At 29.1% G+C, this 21,650-nt stretch overlaps 2 protein-coding genes and 6 non-coding genes across 8 annotated transcripts; 2 read left to right on the top strand and 6 right to left on the bottom strand.

Annotated features, from left to right (window-relative positions):
- Positions 1 to 533: 533 nt before the first annotated feature.
- On the bottom strand, positions 534 to 2,349 carry LOC105775374 (probable pectinesterase 67). The gene is made up of 5 exons (XM_012597898.2): positions 2,045 to 2,349; positions 1,547 to 1,709; positions 1,267 to 1,473; positions 925 to 1,172; positions 534 to 836 (listed from the first exon to the last, which is right to left on the bottom strand). Exons 1-5 carry the CDS (start codon positions 2,338 to 2,340, stop codon positions 683 to 685), a joined length of 1,068 nt encoding a protein of 355 aa, XP_012453352.1. The 5' UTR covers positions 2,341 to 2,349; the 3' UTR covers positions 534 to 682.
- An 874-nt stretch (positions 2,350 to 3,223) lies between these two features.
- LOC105787149 (probable enoyl-CoA hydratase 1, peroxisomal) lies at positions 3,224 to 5,796 on the top strand. Its single transcript, XM_012613592.2, has 3 exons — positions 3,224 to 3,772; positions 4,694 to 4,976; positions 5,695 to 5,796. The coding sequence occupies exons 1-3, from the start codon at positions 3,363 to 3,365 to the stop codon at positions 5,794 to 5,796; spliced, it is 795 nt and encodes a 264-aa protein (XP_012469046.1). The 5' UTR covers positions 3,224 to 3,362.
- Positions 5,797 to 6,975: 1,179 nt separating this feature from the next.
- Positions 6,976 to 7,047, bottom strand: TRNAD-GUC (transfer RNA aspartic acid (anticodon GUC)). Its single transcript has one exon. It is a non-coding gene; the product is annotated as a tRNA-Asp (tRNA).
- A 941-nt stretch (positions 7,048 to 7,988) lies between these two features.
- Positions 7,989 to 8,060, bottom strand: TRNAD-GUC (transfer RNA aspartic acid (anticodon GUC)). Its single transcript has one exon. It is a non-coding gene; the product is annotated as a tRNA-Asp (tRNA).
- Positions 8,061 to 8,801: 741 nt separating this feature from the next.
- Positions 8,802 to 8,896, bottom strand: LOC128033504 (small nucleolar RNA snoR118). The gene has a single exon (XR_008189558.1). It is a non-coding gene; the product is annotated as a small nucleolar RNA snoR118 (small nucleolar RNA).
- Positions 8,897 to 9,266: 370 nt separating this feature from the next.
- LOC128033493 (small nucleolar RNA snoR118) lies at positions 9,267 to 9,359 on the bottom strand. Its single transcript, XR_008189556.1, has one exon. It is a non-coding gene; the product is annotated as a small nucleolar RNA snoR118 (small nucleolar RNA).
- A 57-nt stretch (positions 9,360 to 9,416) lies between these two features.
- On the bottom strand, positions 9,417 to 9,494 carry LOC128033327 (small nucleolar RNA R66). The gene has a single exon (XR_008189526.1). It is a non-coding gene; the product is annotated as a small nucleolar RNA R66 (small nucleolar RNA).
- An 11,316-nt stretch (positions 9,495 to 20,810) lies between these two features.
- On the top strand, positions 20,811 to 21,523 carry LOC105786631 (transcription factor bHLH147). Its single transcript, XR_008195236.1, has one exon. It is a non-coding gene; the product is annotated as a transcription factor bHLH147 (transcript).
- The last annotated feature ends 127 nt before the right edge of the window (positions 21,524 to 21,650 follow it).

The following is a 21,650-nucleotide window of genomic DNA, read 5'->3' on the forward strand; positions in this document are numbered from 1 at the left end:
TTCAATTTGAACAATTTTCAAATCAAGTCGAATTGAGTCAAGAAATTTCGAGTCAAGTCAAGTCGAGTTAACGAATCCTATTATTTGTATTCAATGTTACATTTACATGGACTGATTATTCAACTAGTAAGTGAAGTACGAGACCATTTAACTAGTAGGCGAAGTACAAGATTATTTAACTTAATGATTTCGACTTTTAACTTTAAAAAAAAGGTAAATATTTATCAAAACGACGTAGTTTTATCTTTTCTTATTTGGATTTTCAGATAACTTGAATTGTGTAATTCATATTCGAGTTAAATCGAAAATTTTGATTTTTTTTATTCGAGTTGATCCAAATAACTCGAACTATTTAATTCAAAATTTAATTTTTTATCGAGTTTTTTGAATCGAATCGAATTTTGCTCACCCCTAAATTTCATTACCAATCCAGTTTTTTATTTACAGGATATAAATTTATCATTACACACATATTAAAAGGGAAATATAGAAATTATAAATATTATATTATATTATATATATATATATTTTTTGAAATGGTATTATTCATTTTCATTAGATCTTATGAAACTATACATTGAATGCATCCAAAGTTCTCCTCTCATACAATACAAATCAATTTTTTTTTTAAATAAACTAATTCCATAAATTTTCCCCTCATTGCAAAATATGTATCTTCTGTTCAAAGCCATGCAGGAAGCCAAACGTTGCCATTGATGAACTCAATGGAAGTCCAGTACTTAGCTTCCTCGTCCGTCAATTGTTTCGCCCAATGAACTCTCCCGAATGTATCGGCTCCCGGACCGTGACACTTGTATTCGGCATGGAACAGATGACTGCCATATAAAAGGTTGGTATTTACATTAGACAAAAAAGAGAATAACAAACGTGGAATTTAGAACACAGATGGTAGATTTTGCTTACTCAGGGCCACCGCGGTAGCTCCAGTCGGTCCATCCTGCGGGGACGATTGTCCTGGACAAGTATGTTTGTGCGAAGACCACGGTCGAATATTTTCCTTTAGCCCTTCCTAAATAAACACCTCCGATGCCATAAACCTTGCCTTTGACGAACACGAATCCGCTGTGGTCCTCTTGGTGTGCCCTGTTTTGAGCGGTAATCGATCCGTGGATCGCAATCCTCTTGTCTTGCAAGACGAAGATCTCGCAATTCTGCATGTAATGTACATGATGATCATTAAAAAGGAATAAAACACCTGAAGCTTTTTCGTGTTCGGAAAATCTCGGATTTCGATTTGAAACTTACGTGGAACAACGACCTTCCGCGGCCAAAAATGAAATCAATCGAGCCTTGGATGTAGCAATTATGGTAGTAATGTCGGCCTTTGTAATCGAACAATGTGTTGTGGGTGCTAAAGAAAGCACAATGGTAAAATGCAACCCTATCTGCACCCACAAATACCGCCACTGACTGATTTTGAGATGTATACGCAACACCAGTAGGTGCCTCATTCTGCCATTGAATTGGAGCAATTTGATGTTAAATTTTGGGCTTTAAAAATTGAAGATTGTTCTTTGTTCATTACCTTGAAGCTAATTCCGAAGGCGACGAAATGCTTGGCTTCGACGGTAAATGTGGCGGAGGCCTTATTATCGACGGAACTCAAGGACCATATAATAGCGGTCCTTCCCCTCCCATTGCCTCTCATGAAGATATACCGTTTATCTTTTGGTATATGAACCTTTTCTCTGCGACATTTCAAAAAAACCTTTCGATAATATTCAGGTCGGTCAAGTAACGATGGTAGGGGCAAAGTTAAAAATAAAATAAAAATTTAGGGTATCAAAATTAAATTATAATTTTTAGGACTTTAATAGTTATATCTTTATCATTTTTAAAAAATTAAATTAAAATTTTTATCATCTTTAAAGGGTCAAAGTGTAATTTAATTTTTATTAATTTAAAATTTAAAAAATTTTAAAAGACCTAAATAGAAAATTTTTAATTTTAAGACCAAGCCGTGCCAGTCCCTCGCTACGCCCTTGAAGGACAGTAAATGAATGATGCAAAGAAATGAACTTACCTATAAATCCCTTTCTTGACATGGATAACAACCCATTTAGAATTCCCTTTCGGGACGGCATTGATTGCTTCTTGGATCGACGTGTAGTCCCCTTTGCCGTTGATATCAACTTTGATCGTCACATTGCTGTTGATTTTCTTCGTCAAGAAAGGGGCATCGAGGACGGTCACGGGGTCCTTATCATCGCCGTTGGCGAAACACGGGAAATAGATCGCGACGATCAATAGAGAAGCAAATGCAAGGTTTATTGGAGACATATTTTGGAATGCTTTGAGGGGAAGAGGAGGAGATTGCATGAGCCTTTATTAGAGGTTTCTCAAGATTTATATAGCATGAAGGTTGTTTTTTTTTTTTTTAAGGTAGAAATTGGATGGTGAGAACAATAACTAAAAAAATTGTCTATTTTAGACAAGTTTTTACAGCAAATCCTTTTATTTGTGGTTTATAATGCATGGGTTTTTGTTAAAATTTGTTGTTTATAATGCATGATTTCCGCTTACTCAAATATTTGGATTTCTTAAGAGTCGAAAAACAACTCAGGTTGAGAATAACACTAAACATGTTAAAAGATTTGTTAACATTAAATAGACGACATTCATTAAATTTAGGGTACTCTAAATTATTAGCACTTAAACTATGAGTAAATTTTTGTTTTAGTCACTTAACAAAAAAGTTACAATTCGGTCACTAAACTATTCAGAAGTTTTCATTTAAATCACGGGTTTTTTTGTTCACACTACTTGCACCAATCAAAAGCTTTTTTCCCATGTCTCTTCTATAGTTCAGTTTTATTCTCATGAAACAACTTTGAACATCACGGATCTACTAACCAAATTCAAACAATTTTTTTCTCAAACCTCCGACACTGACCGTTAGATTGACTTGGATCTAAGTTATGTTCTTCTACTCGTCGATAGGTATTGATCGATCAATCGTACTAATTATCAAATCATTGCTTATAGCTCACTAGCGAAACCTTAAAAAATACTTACCAGCCCAATAACTTAAATAAAAACTTTCAAATAGTTCAATGACCAAAACCAAAATTTATTCATAATTTAGTAAGTTTACCTTAAATTTACTAGAGCTCACCTTTCATGCTTCTATTTACTACAAAAACACCAATGGGTTATAATCAGAATCATATATGGTTGCAACTTTTCCATTTGCCATATTTGTTTTTTATATTTGATTTTAATCTGTAGGAAAGCATTTCGATACCTCCAATCCATAATCGATGGATTCGATGTTTTGTGTTTCTTCAAAAACCAAATTAAACTTTTAAAAGAAATCACAGAAAATAAACCAGAAAAAAAAAATGAGCGACTCATCGTCGGAGAATCTGATTCTCGTGAGCCGCGAACCGGACGGAATCGCGACCGTCACCATCAACCGACCGGCGTCCCTCAACTCGCTGAGTCAGCTTATGATAACTGACTTGGCTCGGGCCTTCAAGGACCTTGGAAGAGACGGGTCGGTTCGGGTCATTATCCTGTCCGGGTCAGGACGGGCTTTCTGTTCAGGACTGGATTTGACGGCGGCGGAACAAGTTTTCAAGGGTGGCATGAAGGACAAAGAGTACGATCCCGTTTTTCAGATGGAACAGTGTCCAAAACCGATCATCGGAGCTATCAACGGAGTGGCGGTGACGGCCGGATTTGAGATCGCCCTCGCTTGTGATATTCTCGTCGCAGCTAAAGGAACCAAGTTCATGGATACCCATACGAGGTTTTCTATTTTTTCCTAGAATTAGAAATAACTTTTTCTATATAATATTTGAAAGTTATTTTTATTAATTTAAACATAAAATATGTATTTTTTAAAAAATTTAAATTATGGGGTTTTTTACTATATTATAGTTAAATTCAAGATTTAATTTTATAATATATTAATTAAGTCCTATAAACTATTTCGATTAAAAATATTCATATGAATTAAAAAATAATGTGAGTAGTCGATTGAGTCTTAACTCGCTTAATATCAACATTATTGTAAGTGCAATAAAACATGTATTTGAATGTGCTAAAGCGCATTATAGAGATAAGCTATGAGGAATTTTAGATATTGTATAAAAAACACCATGCGAGTAAAATGAATATCAAGATTAAATCCTCAATTCAAACCTAATAAAAAATCAGAATCATAATTAAACCTAAAATTATAAATTAAATAAAATAAAATGATATTTTATTCAAATAATTATTATTTTTAACTTTAATCGAAAACATTTAAGTGATAATATAATAAAATCAGACTAAAATCATGAGCTAAAAATTATAGACTAAATAAAAATATAATTTAAGTCAATTCAATTCAAATAATTATTTTTAAATCCAATATAATATATTTAAGTAATAATTAAATTATAATCTATCCGAATCAGAGCGAATTTAAGGGGATGACAAGGGTTTAATCTATTTAAAATGAAAAATTTCATTTAAATTTTTATAATTTATAAAATTTTAAATTAGTAATGATAAAATTACACTTCACTCTAAAAATAATAAAATTTTAATTTATATTTTTAAAATTATTAAAATGATAAAATTATATTTTTACCGTCCTACAAATTATAATATAATTTTGAACCTAAAAGAATCTTTGTCACTTCACCATTGGTGGATGCTAATTTTATATGTGTATACGTAGATTCGGGATAGTTCCATCGTGGGGATTATCCCAAAAGCTGCCACGTATTATAGGACCAAACAAAGCTCGTGAAGTATCGTTGACAGCCATGCCTTTCACTGCTGAAGAAGCTCAAAAATTAGGGTTTGTGAATTACGTTGTTGAAGGAACTGAATTGTTGAAGAAAGCTCGAGAAATTGCACGAGTTGTTGCCCACAACAATCACGACATTGTTATTAGGTACAAATCTGTGATCAATGATGGATTCAAGTTGGATCTCCATCATGCTCTCGCCCTCGAGAAGGTATATTTTCTTCATTTCGTTCGAGAAGAATAATAATATCACACATCATTATTAAGTTAAATATTAAATATAATTATAGTAAATAAATATTAATAACTCTCAAAGATTTTGGCCTTAAAATTTTTAAGATTTAAAGTCTCGGGTTTAACTTTAATTAATTATTATTGAATTATGTTTAAATAAAGTTATTAGTATTTATTTATAAGTTCTCCACTATTTTTATTTTATTTAATGATGGAGTGTCATACTATTATTCATCGATGGTGCATGAAATTTATGCACCGACCGCATCAAATTTTCTTCTTATATAATATGATACTTTTAGGTGAATTTATCTTTATTATAACGATACGATCAAATTAGTTACTCTACTATTAAATAGATCAATTTAGTCGATGTACTATTAAAAATAAGTAAATAATGTCTAATTTTAATACAAAATAACATTTATTGTTTAACATAAATAAAATTTTAAAGTTTTCATGGTTTTGTAAATAATCCTTTAAATATTAATTTTATTACATTTTGGATTTTTTATTCTTTCTAACAATATAAACATTAAATTAATTCATTTAATAATAACTATTAATTTAATTTAGTCCTTATAAATACATTACCAATAATTTTATATATTTAACTATGCATATTATCAGTGAATCAAATATTAATAATAAAATTAAATTGTGTACATAATAATTTTTTTTTCATTCTTCTACAGGAGAGGGCGTATAAATATTATGAAAAAATGACAACAGAACAGTTTAAGAAGATGCAAGAATTCGTAGCTGTCCGTAGTTCAAAGAAATCTTCCAAATTGTAATTCATTCATGTTCTGTTTTCTTTCTCCACCGTTTCGAAAACCAATCCAATCAAATAAATTTAAGTCGGTTGAGTCTTAATTTGATTAGTATGGGCATTGTTACCAATGTAGAAGAACGTGGGTTCGCGTGTGTTGAAGCGCAGTATCTTCTTATTTATGGGTTGGAGAGGGACCATGGGTAGCTTTAAGTATTGTATCAAAAAGAGTAAATATGATCGGAAGATTGTTCAAAAAAATATGAATCAAATTTAAATCAAATTAAAATAAAACTAAAAAAATATGAGCAAAAGTATTATGAAAGTCTTTGTGCTAAAAATTTGATTGAATTGATTGCGACTTAACACAATTGGCATCAGTATTGTTGTCAGTACAGAAATACGTGTGTTCGAGTGCGTTGAAGCGCATCATCCTCCTATTTAAAGGTTGGGGAGGGGATATGGGTAGTTTTAGATATTATATCAAAAAAAAAGTAGTATGATAAGAACCTATAATAAAATTTTAAAAAAGTTTGATTGAATTTTGTCTCTTATTCGAAAAATAAAAAATTAATCCATGTATATTAAATCAAAGGGAAAATTAACATATATGTTAAAATTTTCATCCATTCTACCGTTGAAAATTGACCTTTGTACATCACTACGAGATCTCGATTGTTTTATCGGTCACATTAGTTTTAACAATAAAATGAATAATTTTTAATAAAAAACTAATTTGCTCTTTGATTAAAGATATTCTAAGGTACAAATGCTAGTTTAGAAAAAAAATTTATCTATTTTTAAATAAAGGAGGAAAAATGCAATATAGCTTGGTATAATTCCTCGTTCAATGCTTCCATAGTATTTCTACGACACTAAAAATCTTATTACATATGTATATATATATATATGTGGAAACCACAAATCTAAAATACAAAATTATATTTAAAAATAATATATAATAAATAATGAAACATACAATATAAAATTTAATAATAATAAATGAAATATATACAATTTTTAGATTAAATAGTGAGGAAAAAAAATTTAAACACATAAATATGAAAAAAAAAAGCTTAAGTGCATAAATTGAAAAATTGGGATAATTTTTCATTACTAGGATGAAATTCTCTAAGATTTACCCAAAATATTTCAAATTTTTTTATATAAATTTTCTCTCAAACTATTGAGTAAAAAAAAAAAACGCCGTTGCCGGGGATCGAACCCGGGTCACCCGCGTGACAGGCGGGAATACTCACCACTATACTACAACGACTTATTGGATAATTATTAAGAAACTTGCTTATAATAAAATTCGGCCTTAAAAGAACTAAAGGATAGACTCTAGTTCTTGCTGTTCAACAAAGAGATTTGATTGGTAGAAAACCAGATCCATGGATTAATCGGCAGTCTTAGTTTGTTTAGAGTTTTACCCCAACATTTGTATATTCTCTCCTTTGTTGTTTTCCCTTTGATCTTTTATCTTTACAAAATACGAAAAAAAGTAATCTCTGTCAATGGTCATGACAGCTTGAGTTCAAACTCTCATTTATATTGTAAGAAATTAATATTAAAAAATATTATTAATACAAAAAATTTCTACCTTTTCCTAAAAATTAATTTACTTCCTTTCAAACTCTACACCCTAAAATCTTTTATTTTACTACATAATTTCACTCTACAAAAACATCAACTTATCATTTTCATTATAAATGATCCGATTGCCTCAAAATAACTCAACTCAATAAAAAATCCCAAATCATTAGACATTTCGATACAATCAAACGCTAGTTAAGAAAAAAGAATAATTTGTCCATTTTTTAAATAAAGGGGAAATGTAATATAACTTGGTATAATTCCTCATTCAATGCTTCCATAAATTTCTACCTGACACTAAAAATCTTATTACATATGTATATATGTAGAAAACACAAATTTAAATTACAAAATTATATTTAAAAGTAATATATAATAAATAATGAAACATACGATATAAAATTTAATAATAATAAATGAAATATATACAAATTTTAGATTAAGTAATGAAGAAAAAATTTAAACACATAAATATAAAAAAAGCTTAAGTGCATAAATTGAAAATTTGGAATATTTTTTCATTACTAGGATGAACTTCTCTAAGATTTACCCAAATTATTTCAATTTTCTTTCTATAAAATTTCTCTCAATTTATTGCTTAATAGACATCAGTAAAAATAACGCCGTTGCCGGGGATCGAACCCGGGTCACCCGCGTGACAGGCGGGAATACTCACCACTATACTACAACGACTTGTTATTAAGAAATTTAGCTATAATAAAATTTGGCTGCAAAAGAAGTAAAGGAAAGACACTAGTTCTTGCTGTTCAACACAGAGATTTGATTGGTAGAAAACCAGATACATAGATTAATCGGCAGTTTTAGTTTGTTTAGAGTAGTAACCCAACATTTGTATATTCTCTCCTTTGTTGTTCTCCCTTTGATCTCTTATCTTTACAAAATACGAAGAAAAACAATCTCCGTCAATGGTTATGACAGCTTGAGTTCAAACTCTCATTCACATAGTAAGAAATTAATATTAAAAACATATTATTAATACAAACAAATTTCTATCTTTTCCCTAAAATCTTTTATTTTACTACATGATTCCACTCTACGAAAACATCTAACCATCCTCGTAAAGTTTATCCTTTTCATCATAAATAATTCATTTGCCTCAAAATAACCCAACTCATTCCCAAATCATTACACCTTTCAATACAATCAAAAAACCATTATCTTAGAAACTCAATTTATGTGATTAAATAAAACTTCATCTATCTATTGAGGGTCAAGTACTCTTCCTCCTTCCCTTAAATAAATTAATTTTTTGTATGTTCTATTTTTTAATTTTTTTTGAATTACTTAATTTGAGGTCCTCAGAGATAAGAATACCACATTGTTGAAGTACAGAAATTTGTCATTATCCACAATATCAATACAATTTTCAAAATTTCTTTAATATTATTTAAATAAATTACCCAAGTTTAACAGAGATGAAAAAAAAGTATCAGGGCTGCAATTTCCATCAAATTAAGAGGATTTCATTTGAAATCACCTCAGAGCCCAGTGCATATCTCATCATCTACATAGAAAAAACTTTATAAAAATAAATTAAATTTTTTTATTAATTACAAAAAAAATCATTGGGGATTTTTTAAGGGGATTTTACAGAATCTTATAATACTTGAAATTTTGAAATAAATTGATGGGTTAAATTCCCTAAAACTATAATTAAAGCTTAACTTCACAGAACAAGCTACTAATGCTGCAATTTTCTCTTCCCTGAACTGGCAAATAAACGCCCATAGAGCTGCCAAGTGATGCTACAGTCATGGGCACGGTATAATTTGCTGTTAATGAAAGCAACAAATCATCAAAAACAGCAATCCATACCGTGCCCATAACGTAACTTCGATTAACAAGCTTATTTCTTCCAACCATAGAAGGAACTTCAAAATATCAGACTAGCTTTCTAGGCTGCAATTTCCATCAAATTAAGCAGAGTTCATTTGAAACTGCTCAGAGCCCAGTGCATATTTCATCATATAATAAAAACAACGGGTTCCTTGAAAAATACGAAAAAAAATAAAGCATTAAAAAGAAAGGGTCCTCAGTGGATTTGCTTATAGTTGTCATCAAACAAAAAATTTGATCAGGTCTCAAAGATATCATGCCATCATTGGAAACCCTAATAAATTTTGTAAAATTAATAATAAATATTGGGGGAAATTTTTTTAAAAAGGGGATTTTGCAGGATCTTATTCACTGCACCTGGGAAAATAATGAAGGAGAAGTGACTCAACATTTCTGCAAATAATCTATGCCTCTTGAAATTTTAAAATTTTGATGGTGAAATTCCCTGAAACTATGAATATTAGATTAAAGGGAACCCATCAAGAGACAATTTCTACAGAAAACTTCCAAGAGAAAATTTCAAAGAAAAGAGAAAAGTTGATTGATGTTAATTGAGGCGGAGGCAGAGCGGAGGATGGGTATATATACTGGGGAACTGGAATTAGGGTTTTGAGTAAGGGAAGGACTTGAGTTGCCGAAAAAGTCCTCAAAATATTATAAAATGACCGTTTTACCCTAATGGTGAGCCCCTTTATGAAGGGTAGCTCAAGTTTGAGCCCATAGGGTTAGACCATGGAAAAAAACAAATGGGCCAAAAACCCAAAGCTCAATCCAAAAATAAATGGATCATATGAGGCCCAGGACCTTTCCAAACTACTAGGGGTAATGCCAAAAAAATTTGTTGAGCGATGAAAATTGAGTTATATATTTTTATTAGATCTGATATACAAACTTACTATTGTATTGGTATGTATTTTTATAGTGCATGAGTACTTGAGTTTTGGCATGACTCTCCTTATCCTCTTGCATTAAAAGGTTGTTCCATGGTCAGAATGATCTATGATCATGTTCCTTTTCCGGTGAAGTTTGACTTGCCACTTCTACCTTAGCATATATTGAATCACTTGATTCAAAACATCGACTAACGGTCTCTCGATACCTCCCCTTAATGTTCAAATCGTGTTTAAACCATACGCGTCAACAAATGATCATTAATGCCCCATTGAGTATTGACTGTGTCATGTTGAGTCCAAATAAATGCCCCAAAACCAAAATCAAATCGGAAAGTATATAACTTTAAACTAACATGTGTTTCAAAGTTAAGTAATTCAATTTCAAAATTTTAAAATCAAAATCAAATCGAAAAATTGAGTAAAAAAAACTAAAATCGATCAGTTGGATTAATTTAATTAATTTGATCCAATTTTTTCACCCTAATCCTATTTTTCATTTTTGATTTACTTTATTTTATATGAGTGTAGTATCACGATTCCTAATCTTTGTTTTTTGATACAATGCCTAGAACTCCCATAGCTCCTCCCCAACCCTTAAATAAAAAGGTAATGTGCTTCAGTACACTCGAATCTACATCTTTTTGCACTGACAATAATATCGATACTAACTGTTGTAACACCCCCAACCCCGAACCATCGACAAAACAGGGTTACGAGGCATTACCAAACATATCAGACAACTTACGAATAATTCATAAATAAAATGACATTCATAGTATAATTGAATAACTAAGTCATTATAATGAACTCTCGAAGTCTAAAACATGTATTAAAAGTGAAATGGAACTCGTTCAAGTACTACGAAATTTTTTTTTCGATAGCACATCTACTTATTTTCACATAAAACCCCCTGCAATTAAAACCGTATCCATTTCCAAACATAACCAATTCAATCAATTCAATATAATATCAATTTAAATTTATCAATGTACTAATTAAATTGAAACAGATAAACTTCTTTCATTATAATTCTTAGACTTGTACTACTAACATTTTTAACCATTTATATTAAAAACATAATAACCTTTATATACATCCTATGTATATGCCACATTACCAAAAGAAAATATACATCACCAAAAGTTTGCTGAAGTCGGGTCTGGCTTTGGATGGTGGTTCAGTACTTGACTTCTATAACCTGCGCACGGAAACAACCGTACGTTGAGTATGCATATACTCAATGGTATCACTATAATTCAATTTATATTTAAATACATTAAATCACACACACATACTTTTACACTACAATTATCATCACTTAATGAACAATTCAATATTTTATATTATCATTTGATTATATATATATATATATATATATATATATATATATATACCATTCTTATTTCTTTGTTTCAATTCTCACCTTTCACATATGTCATATCATTCAAATTTAATTTTATCAGTAAATTTATTTCATTTGCCCCTATTAACTTGACTCGGACTCGGCAGATACACGGATTCCAACCAACACACCAGTACTACACATTGTACCTTAACAAGACACAAGACCTAAACAAGAATCAAGTCGATGTAGTAAAGAATAAAGAATAAAGATTCAACACACAAAGTTTGAATATGTAACAAGAATGATAAAGATTCGACACACAAGGTGTCGAATTGGTAACAGTAACAATAGTCAGCATATAAATGCCTGATTAGTAAGCCAGTAAAAACCTGTACTCTTCCATATCCTATGGCATGCCAACTATATCCGACTAGCCTGACTAGTTAATAGGGTATTTAATTCACTTTTCAATACCATTTCCATATTAGTTCAGTATCAATTATAATTCATTATTTCAATCAATTTTACAGTATTGCAGTAATTTATTACTTCAGTAATTTCACAGTTCAATGCAATACACATAACAATATTTAGTAACTTCACAATTCAATTCAGTACTTAAAAACAATATTAGTAAATATTCATTTTACTAAACACTTACATTAAAATACTTACCACAGATAATTAGTAAATTAAACACATAATAATGATAAAGTTTGAATTGTAGTGATACAAACTAGAATTCTCTTCGGATTTAATCCTCGACGATATTTTATTTTTCTTTTTGGGCCGATGCTTCAGGCTCGATATTAGCTATGAACAATTAAAATAATTTCACAATCATTAGCACAACACAATTTAATTTATGAAATTTTTATCTAACTTTTACTTTAATTCCAATTTGAATCCTAACTAAACCTATATATTTTTCTTTCTCAATTCATACCCTTTTGCTACTCAATTTCTTGCTAAACTCACATTTAACTATCTAATTTTTATCATATTTTCCTAATTTTGAATTTCCCTCAATTTAGTCCCTAAAACATAAAACTTATAACTTACTTCACAATTTAATCTTTTTTCAATTCTAACTTGAAATTCACTCAATTAAATCCCTAATTCAACAATTTGTTCAACATAAACTACGTTCAAAAAACTTAAAGACTTCCAAAACCTCAACTTAATCTCAACAAAACTCTATTCTAAAGCTTCTAAAACATCAAAATTAAAAGAAAATGACTTGATTGACTTACCAAATTAAAGCTTAAATCCTTAAACCCTAGTTTTTCCTTTTTCTTTTCTTTCTTTCTTTTTCCTTCCCCCGTTTCGAATGGTCTCTGTTTCTTTTATTCTTTTATTTTATTTTATTACAAGTGTGTTTTTATATATTTTACACATGTATTATTTCATCACCATACAATTGTCTTTATCTTATTTATTTCCTATAATATAACATCCTAACTTTAATTAATATAATTTATAATATTTGAATTAAATAATATTTTTATAATAAAAATCAAGAAAAATCTAAGATTTTTCCATGTATTGTTGCTAATCTTAAGCCATTGGCTTATTTACCTATTTGGTCCCTATTTCTTCCTTCTAATCTACAATTAAACTTTTAACCTTTATTCACTTTAGTCTCTTCTTACTTATTACTCTAAATTAGGATAAATTTACTTAATTAAAACATAATTAAACACACCCCTAGACTCATAAATATTTTCTAATAATTATCTATAAGTTCAATTTTCAAATACGGAGGCCCGATAATGTACTTTTCTGGTGCCCACGAATTTTGGTGTCATTACAACTGTATTAAGACTAATCGACTTAATCCCAATTTTTTAAACATTAAGACACAATTATGGTAACTAAAAGAAAGTGGTTTTTTTCTAATATAACGTGCATCAAATCAATTGCACCATGAAAGTAAAGATCACATTGTTGATTAACATAAAATCAATTGGGTGATAGCTGCCTTTTATTTTTTGGAGAACATCATGGAGAGTCATTATATGGTTTGGAAATGATTAAATTAATATTACGCTTTATACTGTAATTAAACCTTTATTGAAAATTTCTTTTAAAATATATTAATTTTATATTTATTATTAATTTTTATCATTTTATATATTTTTAAATAACATGTGGTTGTACAAACTTTCATCTTGATTAATATTTTCGGGGCAGAAAGACAATATGGTTACGAGAAACTTTGTTGTTAACAAGATCGGGCTGAAGTTAGAAATTTTTTTTAAGAAAACAAAATTAAATTGTAATTTTATAATAGTAAAATGCACTTTGATAATTTGAGTAATCAGATCTTTATGATTTTTAAAGTATTAAATCAAATTTTTATCAATTTAGGGAGCAAAATGTAATTTTACTTTTACTAATTTAAAATTTTAAAAAATTTAAAGGGCCTAAATGAAAATTTTGCCAGCACCCTAGCTACGCCCCCAGATGAGATAGGATTAGTGAGTATATTATTTTCATGTCTCGTTTGGTTACTAAAGTAATAATAACAAGAAAAAGCTTATTTATTACGTATGTATTACAATAATTAGACATAAATAAAAATTAATTAGTAGGCATTTAAACTTAAAATTAGAAAGATGAGTAATAGCTAATGTAAAAATAAGACATCTTCAAAATAAGCGAAAATTTGTCTTTTCACCGCTAAAAATAAGTCATGAGAGTGGCTAAATATTACTGGTCGAATTAGTTTATTACTAACCCATATACTAAAATATATGAAAAAATGAAACATTATGCTATTAGTAACTTACGTTTTAGTCACTCAATTTCAAATTTTTACTTCCCGAGTTCTTTTTGAATATTATTAAATTAAATTAAATTCAATATTTTGTACTAATTATATTATTGAATTGTTCAATCATATTAAATATTTATAAATTTTTGTTAAAATTGAATTATTGATGATGTCATAAAATATTTGTGTTAAATTTTTATATCGGTATCAATTTCACGTTTTATCTTTAAGAAAACTTTTATTAAAAGTCACATTTTTTATATTTAATATATTTTTTAATTTCAAAATACATAGTGACAAAAATCAAAAGATAATTGAAGCAACAAAACAGGTAAAGAAGCTAACACGTATATAGAAGTTAATAACAAATTTGATTACAGTGGGCAAATTTGATTACGGTAGATGACAGTGGTTACAATGACCCAAAGTCATTTTTTTAAAATTTAACCCGAATAAATATATTCGATTCGATTCGAGGAAATTTCAAGATGATAAAATAACATTCGTCAACTCGATTAACTTAAAATTTTTTTATTGGACGTCCACTAGGGTCTAAAAACTTATATACTAAATATTTTCATTTAAATAATCATATATTTGAAAAAAGTTCTAAAAACATTTATTTTATGGATAAATCATCATTGCAGCGGATGAAAACAATTTATGTTCCTCATGGGACGGTGTCTCCTTTGTCAATTAGTGGAAGCCAAGCTAACCCCACGTATCCATTTACTTTAGGATTAATGAAAACGATAAGGATTCATTTGCACTCGTGTAAAATTATTAATATAATTTTATAACTTTTTATGACTTTTACTATGTCTAATATTTTAATAATTCATCTGTAACAGTTTATGTCTATTTCTGTAAATTATGCATGTCAATTTTGAAATAAATTAAAATTTTAACTATTTATTTTATGTTAAAACCTTTTAATTGTTATTTATATAATATTTTCAATAGATACGATAGGAGTATTAGGTTAATTCGAAAATTAATCGTAAAAAATAATGCAAGCGTGTAAAATCATATTAGATTTTACACTAGTGTAAATAATCCCATATTCAATGAAAATAATATTAAGTGCGGATAAATAAATAAATAATATTCTAAGGACAATTATTTGATACATAAAATGTGAAATTTTTTTACAATGGTGAAGTCAGATTTTTTTGAGGTATCAAAATTGAATTGTATACTTATACAATAATAAAATACAATTTCATCATTTTAATAGTCTATATCTTTATAATTTTTAGAGGATTAAATTAAATTTTATCATTTTTCAGGGGCTAAAGTGTAATTTTACCATTACTAGTTTAAAACTTTATAAATTATAAAGGCGTAAATGAAAATTTCTAAAATGATTTTATATAAACTTAAAATGATACTAAATCAAAAATTGTGTAAGTAAATTGTGAAAATTGAATTAAATATATATTTTCATGTATAATAAATTTTTTTCTTTTATATAAGTGTAGTATCAAAATTTCTAGTATTTGCTTTTTAATACAATGCCTAGAATTACCCATAGCCCCTTCACTAACTCTTAAATAAGAAGATAATACGTTTTAACACACTCGAACTTACATTCTCTTGTACTGACAACAATATCAATACTAACTAAGCCAAGACTCTATCGACAGAATAGGACAATAATTAATTGGCCTCAATAGTTGAATTACTAAAATCTATATTATTATATATAAAAAGGAAGCCTCTAATGCTATAATTTTTTTACACCTGTCTAAGGTTTTATTTTAATTGTAAATATAAAATGGTAAAATTTTAATTCCAGTCCTTTTATTTTATTTAGATTACATAAAATGTTCAAATTTCAATTTTAATCAATATTACCGTAAAATTTAAGATTTATTTTTCATACATAATATTTTACGTAATTTGGTATCTCAATGATTATAATTTCATTATTTATTTATATAGAAAGAAAGTCCTAAGTGATTTTGTCAATAGATGTATCCCTTTTAACGAGACGTGCAAATTACCATGTATATTACTCAAAACTATCTAGAATAATATAAAATGTTATATTAATAATACTAAATTTAAAATAAATAATCTTTTAAAAGTCAATATGTACATTTATCAAACAATATAATTATATTTACTAATATTTCAGTATAAATATAGCATTTATAAAATTTAGCAAAGAAAATTCACTACTTAATATTTCAGCACTTAAGTTTTCAGTTTATCAAACACACCCTCATTTTTAAAGCTAAGCTCGTGAGTATCGTAATTATTCAATCTAATGAATAATCACGTAAATAATTTTTAAATAATTTGACAAATAACGTAAATTCAATAGCTTAAAAATAAAAACTAGAGGACAAATAATTTATTTTGCGTTAATTTTTTATCTTTAATAAGTTAGAGACAAGAATAAATCCCTTCATCTAATTCAATTATTTATTATAAAATTAGTATGTTAAAAAATGCTCTAGATAATAATTATTATAGCATAGATTTTTTTTTAAAAAAATTCAAAAATTGAAAGTAAATATATTAGGCCCCAAGTGTGGCCTGGGTTCGAGTTGCGCTAGTCGCGTTGGTTGTTTGGCTTTTACTTTATTATTGTAATTTATAAGAAAATGACATACAATAAACAATGAAATGTTTGGTTGAATGGTAAATTTAAAATTTTAGTAATCCAATTAGAGTAGTCAAGCGGGGTCAAGTCCTACCTTATGTATATATTTTTTAGTTGTTGTTAAAATGAAAAGATTAAAATGTCCTCGAATAATATGATTTATTTTAATTACGAAAGGATATTTTTGTAATTTCTTAATGATTTGGTACCCAATTAACACTTGACACCAACTTAGTCAACAATTTTATTAATAGTATAGAAGTATATATATACAACTGGTGGAGATTATAAATTGTGCATATAAAAATGTATAAAATAGCATAATAAAGCTTTAATTGAGTAGTAAATTGTAAATTTAAAGTTTTAATCCATTTTGTAATAGCCCTGAATTTTCAAGTGATGTCGGAATGGTGATTCGAGATCACTAAATCTGACAAATGAGTAGAAAATATTATTAATTTAGTGAGTATAAGTTATGTGAAGTTAGGAAAATTTTTGAAATAGTGAATAGTGTACTAGGAATAAATATTAAAATAATTAGAATCGAAAATGAGGTATCGAAACCTCAAACTCATAAATCAAGCCATAAATATTTTTAGAAATATTTATAGATGTCATTAAGTAGGTATTAAAGTTTCGCTAGAAAATTCTAATGTTTGGGTGGTCAATTAATTCAAAAGGACTAAACTGAAAATAATGTAAAATTTGTTAAAAGTGATTAAATAGCTTAAGTGGTAAATAAGGAGGGGCTTAAGGCATAAATATGCCAATATGGAATAGTTTAGACGACATAAGAGAAGAAAAATCTGAAAAAGTGATGTAATAAGGGTGAAATTGGAAATTTTGTAAAAGTTAACAAATAAAAATCTTAACTAAAAGAGTTTCTAGGCAATTCATCATATTTCTCAGCAAAAAAGGCCATTGAAGGGTCCCTCCTAGCTGGTTTTTCATATATTTGAATCATGTAAGTTTAATTCTTGATTATTTTTTCTAATTTTTGTGATTTTGATACTTTTACAATTAGGTCCAACTAATTATTTCATTAGTTTTTGATTTCATGGCTGATTTTGAGAGTTACCATTGATGAGTGCTGAATTTTTATGATTAATGAACATTTAATTAAAGCTTTAATTTTATTATATGATGATTTTATTAAGTAATTTTGATAGAAATTGATTTTAGGGACCTAATTGTGAAAAAGTTTAAAATTAGGGTTTGGTGTTGCGGTTTTGAATATTAAAGGCTGTGTAGTAGTCTAAAATAGTTGGACAAGGTGTTAATTGAGAAAATTTATATCAATTGAGGGGTTAATTGAGTAGGGATCAAATTGTAAAAATTGTAAAGTTGAGGGTAAAAGTATAATTTCAAAAATTAAAGGGCATAAATTGTGAAATGAATTAGAATTGAATTAGATGCTGATGAATGAATAAATTTGTATTTTAGATCGAGAACCCGAAGCAAGCCGAGGAAAAGAAAAAGTAGTTGATTAGTCCCTAAACTTTTACAAATTATGCAAATCGACCCAGGTACGTTCATATGGCTGAAATTTAATGATTAAATGTTAAATTCATGAATTATATAATGTATGATGAGATATATTTATTGTTGAAATTAGAATAAAATAAAAATGCAAATACTGAATAAATGATCAAATTGAGCGGAACGTCGAATTTGAGTACTTCTAATCAATGACAAGTGATAAATGGTAGCTTTAGCTACACTTATCTGATTGGTGACAAGTGGCAAGTGATAAGTGATAGCTTCAGCTACACTTATCTGATCAGTGACATATGACAAGTGATAAGTGGTAGCTTTAGCTACACTTATCTTATCAGTGACAAGTGGCAAGTGATAAGTGATAGCTTCAGCTACACTTATCTGAGCAGTGACATATGACAAGTGATAAGTGGTAGCTTTAGCTATACTTATCTGATCAGTGGCAAGTGATAAGTGGTAGCTTAGCTACACTTATCTAATCAGGGACAAGTGATAAGTGATCATACGTAAGACCATAGTTATACTATGGCAAAGTGAAAGTGAAGTACTCAATTTTCCGTAACCGTTCCCTAATTTTGATTAAGGATGGTAAGTGACAAATGGGCCCAAAAGAATTATAGTAAAAGAATAAGTAGTAGTGAATTTATACCAAGGGACTCACCAGTGATTTTGGTTGACAGATAAACTTAGTAATGATGTATATTGTATAAGTGTATAAATGTTTGTTAAGATTTATGTTTTCTGCCTATGAACTTACTAAGCTTTTTATAAGCTTACTTGTGTGTGTTTATTGTTTCTTGTAGATTGATATATATATACGTTCGAAGGATCGAATCTACATCAAGAATCACACTATCCGATTTACTCCAGTAGATTTTGTTAAACAAATGTATAGGAATTGAAGTAAAAAGTAATATAATGAATGACTAAGTATGCAAAGTAAATCTAAATGTGATGGTTGTGTTAGACATTGAAATATACATGTTTTAGCTTGAAATGGTTGATTGGTTGAACTTTATTAGTATTTAAATTAAGTAGTTGAAATACTAAAATTGGTTGTGAAATGAAATTTGCAGGGAATGTTAGATAATTATAAAGGGTTATATTGAAACTTTTAAAAATAAAATAAAATTGCAATGGAACAATTTTTGGACAGCAGCAATGATGTAACTTTGAAAAATCACCAAAAATAGTGGAAATTGAATTAGAAGTTGAGTGAGATATGAAATTAAAGCTGAATGAGTCTACTTTCACATGAAAGAAAAGAGTAAGAAAAAGAGTTATATATTTTATATATTTGAATATTAGTGAGATAGGGTAAGAATAGTTTCTAAAGTCCCCTGTTCTGACTTTAGAAATTCATTAAAAATTGTAAAAAGGAATTATGAGTTATAATTTATATTTTTAGATTTATTAATGAGTCTATTTTAAGTAGAAATAAGTGGAAGCACCATATCAAGTCTGTACAATGAGATAATTGAATTTTAGTGATGAGAGGTCAAGATAGTCGATCAGTGAAACAGGGGAGAATTTAACTAATAAAATATACTAATTGGCTAAACCAAAAATTCTTAAAAATTTATGGTGAATAGACATATGAGTCTAGTTTTGTGAAAAATTTACAGATATGAATTTTGAGTTTTTTAGCTTGATTTATAATTTATTTAGTGACTCCAGCGCAGGTGGACAGCTTTATTATGAACAGTGAAATAATTTTTAAAAGTAAATTTTTATGCCCCGAACTTTTAAGTTAAGTCAAGTAACGCCTCATGCTCGAATTCGGCAACGGTCTTGGGTAAAAGGTGTTATAGATTTGGCATGATTTTAAATCACATCATAAGCATACTTTTTTTTTGTTTGTTTTTTAAATGAAAAGGCTAAAGTAATTTCAAATAATATGACTTGTTTTAATTATGAAAAGACATTTTCGTAATTTTTTAACTGAGTTGATATTTGATTAACTCGTTATACAAACTCAATCAGAGACTTTATTAATAATAAGTATATATATAACTCGTGGAGATGATAAATTGTGTATATTAAAAAATGTATAAAGATATTAAAACAATGTAAGTGACATTTATAATTAAATAAAAATATTTAAAATTAAATTATTTTAAAATACACGTGTCAAACATTCTGCAAAAAAAAATTGAAACGGAACACGCTCGCAAGAGCGGTCCGACCGAACGATCCACACCCCCAGCCAATACCAAAAGCCAATAAATTAAAGGGAAAATACCCAATAATCGACGCATGCTTTCTTTACGGCCTTTTCTCTCCCTCTAACAACGAACCATCGGCATCCGTTACCGACTCCGTTCCGTCCGTTCATCCCCGTTCTAACATATTTCTCTGACTTCAACAAAAGCCGTAATAAATTATTTTTCTCTCTTATTTTTTGGAATTTTGGTTTCAAAAATCTAAAAAATTCTGAATCTAAATTCCTTTTTTTGCATTTTTTTGTAATTCACCGAATCGTACAGATTTGATCCGGTGTGATGGCGTCCACAGTAATGAATCCATCGACAAACATGAATTCTGATCGAAGGAAGATGATGATGAAGAAGAAGAAACCGATGATCAAAGAGAATCAGATCAACCAGAGCCACACCAGATGGAAATCAGAGACACAGCAGCAGATCTTTTCCTCGAAACTCGTTGAAGCTTTGAGTCATCTCAGTCTGGAAAACGGTTCCACTCCTTCTCTTTCGGCTCCACGCGGTGGTCGAGCTGTACGTGAAGCTACTGATAAAGCTTTGGCCATCACGGCTAAAGGAAAAACCAGGTGGAGTCGAGCCATTTTAACGGGCCGGCTTAAGCTGAAGTTTCGAAAAAGAGGATCTGCCGCTGATGTGGCGGCCATCACCGGGATAGCCGGTCGAAGAAACCGAGAGTTAGCATTTCGAAATTGAAAGCGAGAAGTACACCGAATGTTCTAAGGAAAGTGAAAGTTCTTGGACGATTAGTTCTCGGTTGCCGAAAGGAACCATTACCAGTTATTCTTGAAAAAGCTACTGATTACATAGCAACACTTGAGATGCAAGTTCGAGCCATGACCACTCTCGCCGAGTTGCTATCTGGTTCCGCCGCCAGCTCTAGCTCAGTCCCTCCGCCTCATTCGCCGCCGCCGACTAGGCAGTGACACTTTTCTTTGTTATAATTTCCAAGTGTCACCCTCTCACCTCTCTCTCTCTCTCTCTCTCTCTCTCTCTCTCTCTTACGTAATTTTTTCTTTCAAAACGAAAATATCGCCCCTATTTAAATACATGTGTTCTTTACTTCTTTACCTCCATTTTTATTA

This window comes from Gossypium raimondii, chromosome 1 (assembly GCF_025698545.1).
Source record: "Gossypium raimondii isolate GPD5lz chromosome 1, ASM2569854v1, whole genome shotgun sequence".
NCBI lineage: Eukaryota > Viridiplantae > Streptophyta > Magnoliopsida > Malvales > Malvaceae > Gossypium > Gossypium raimondii.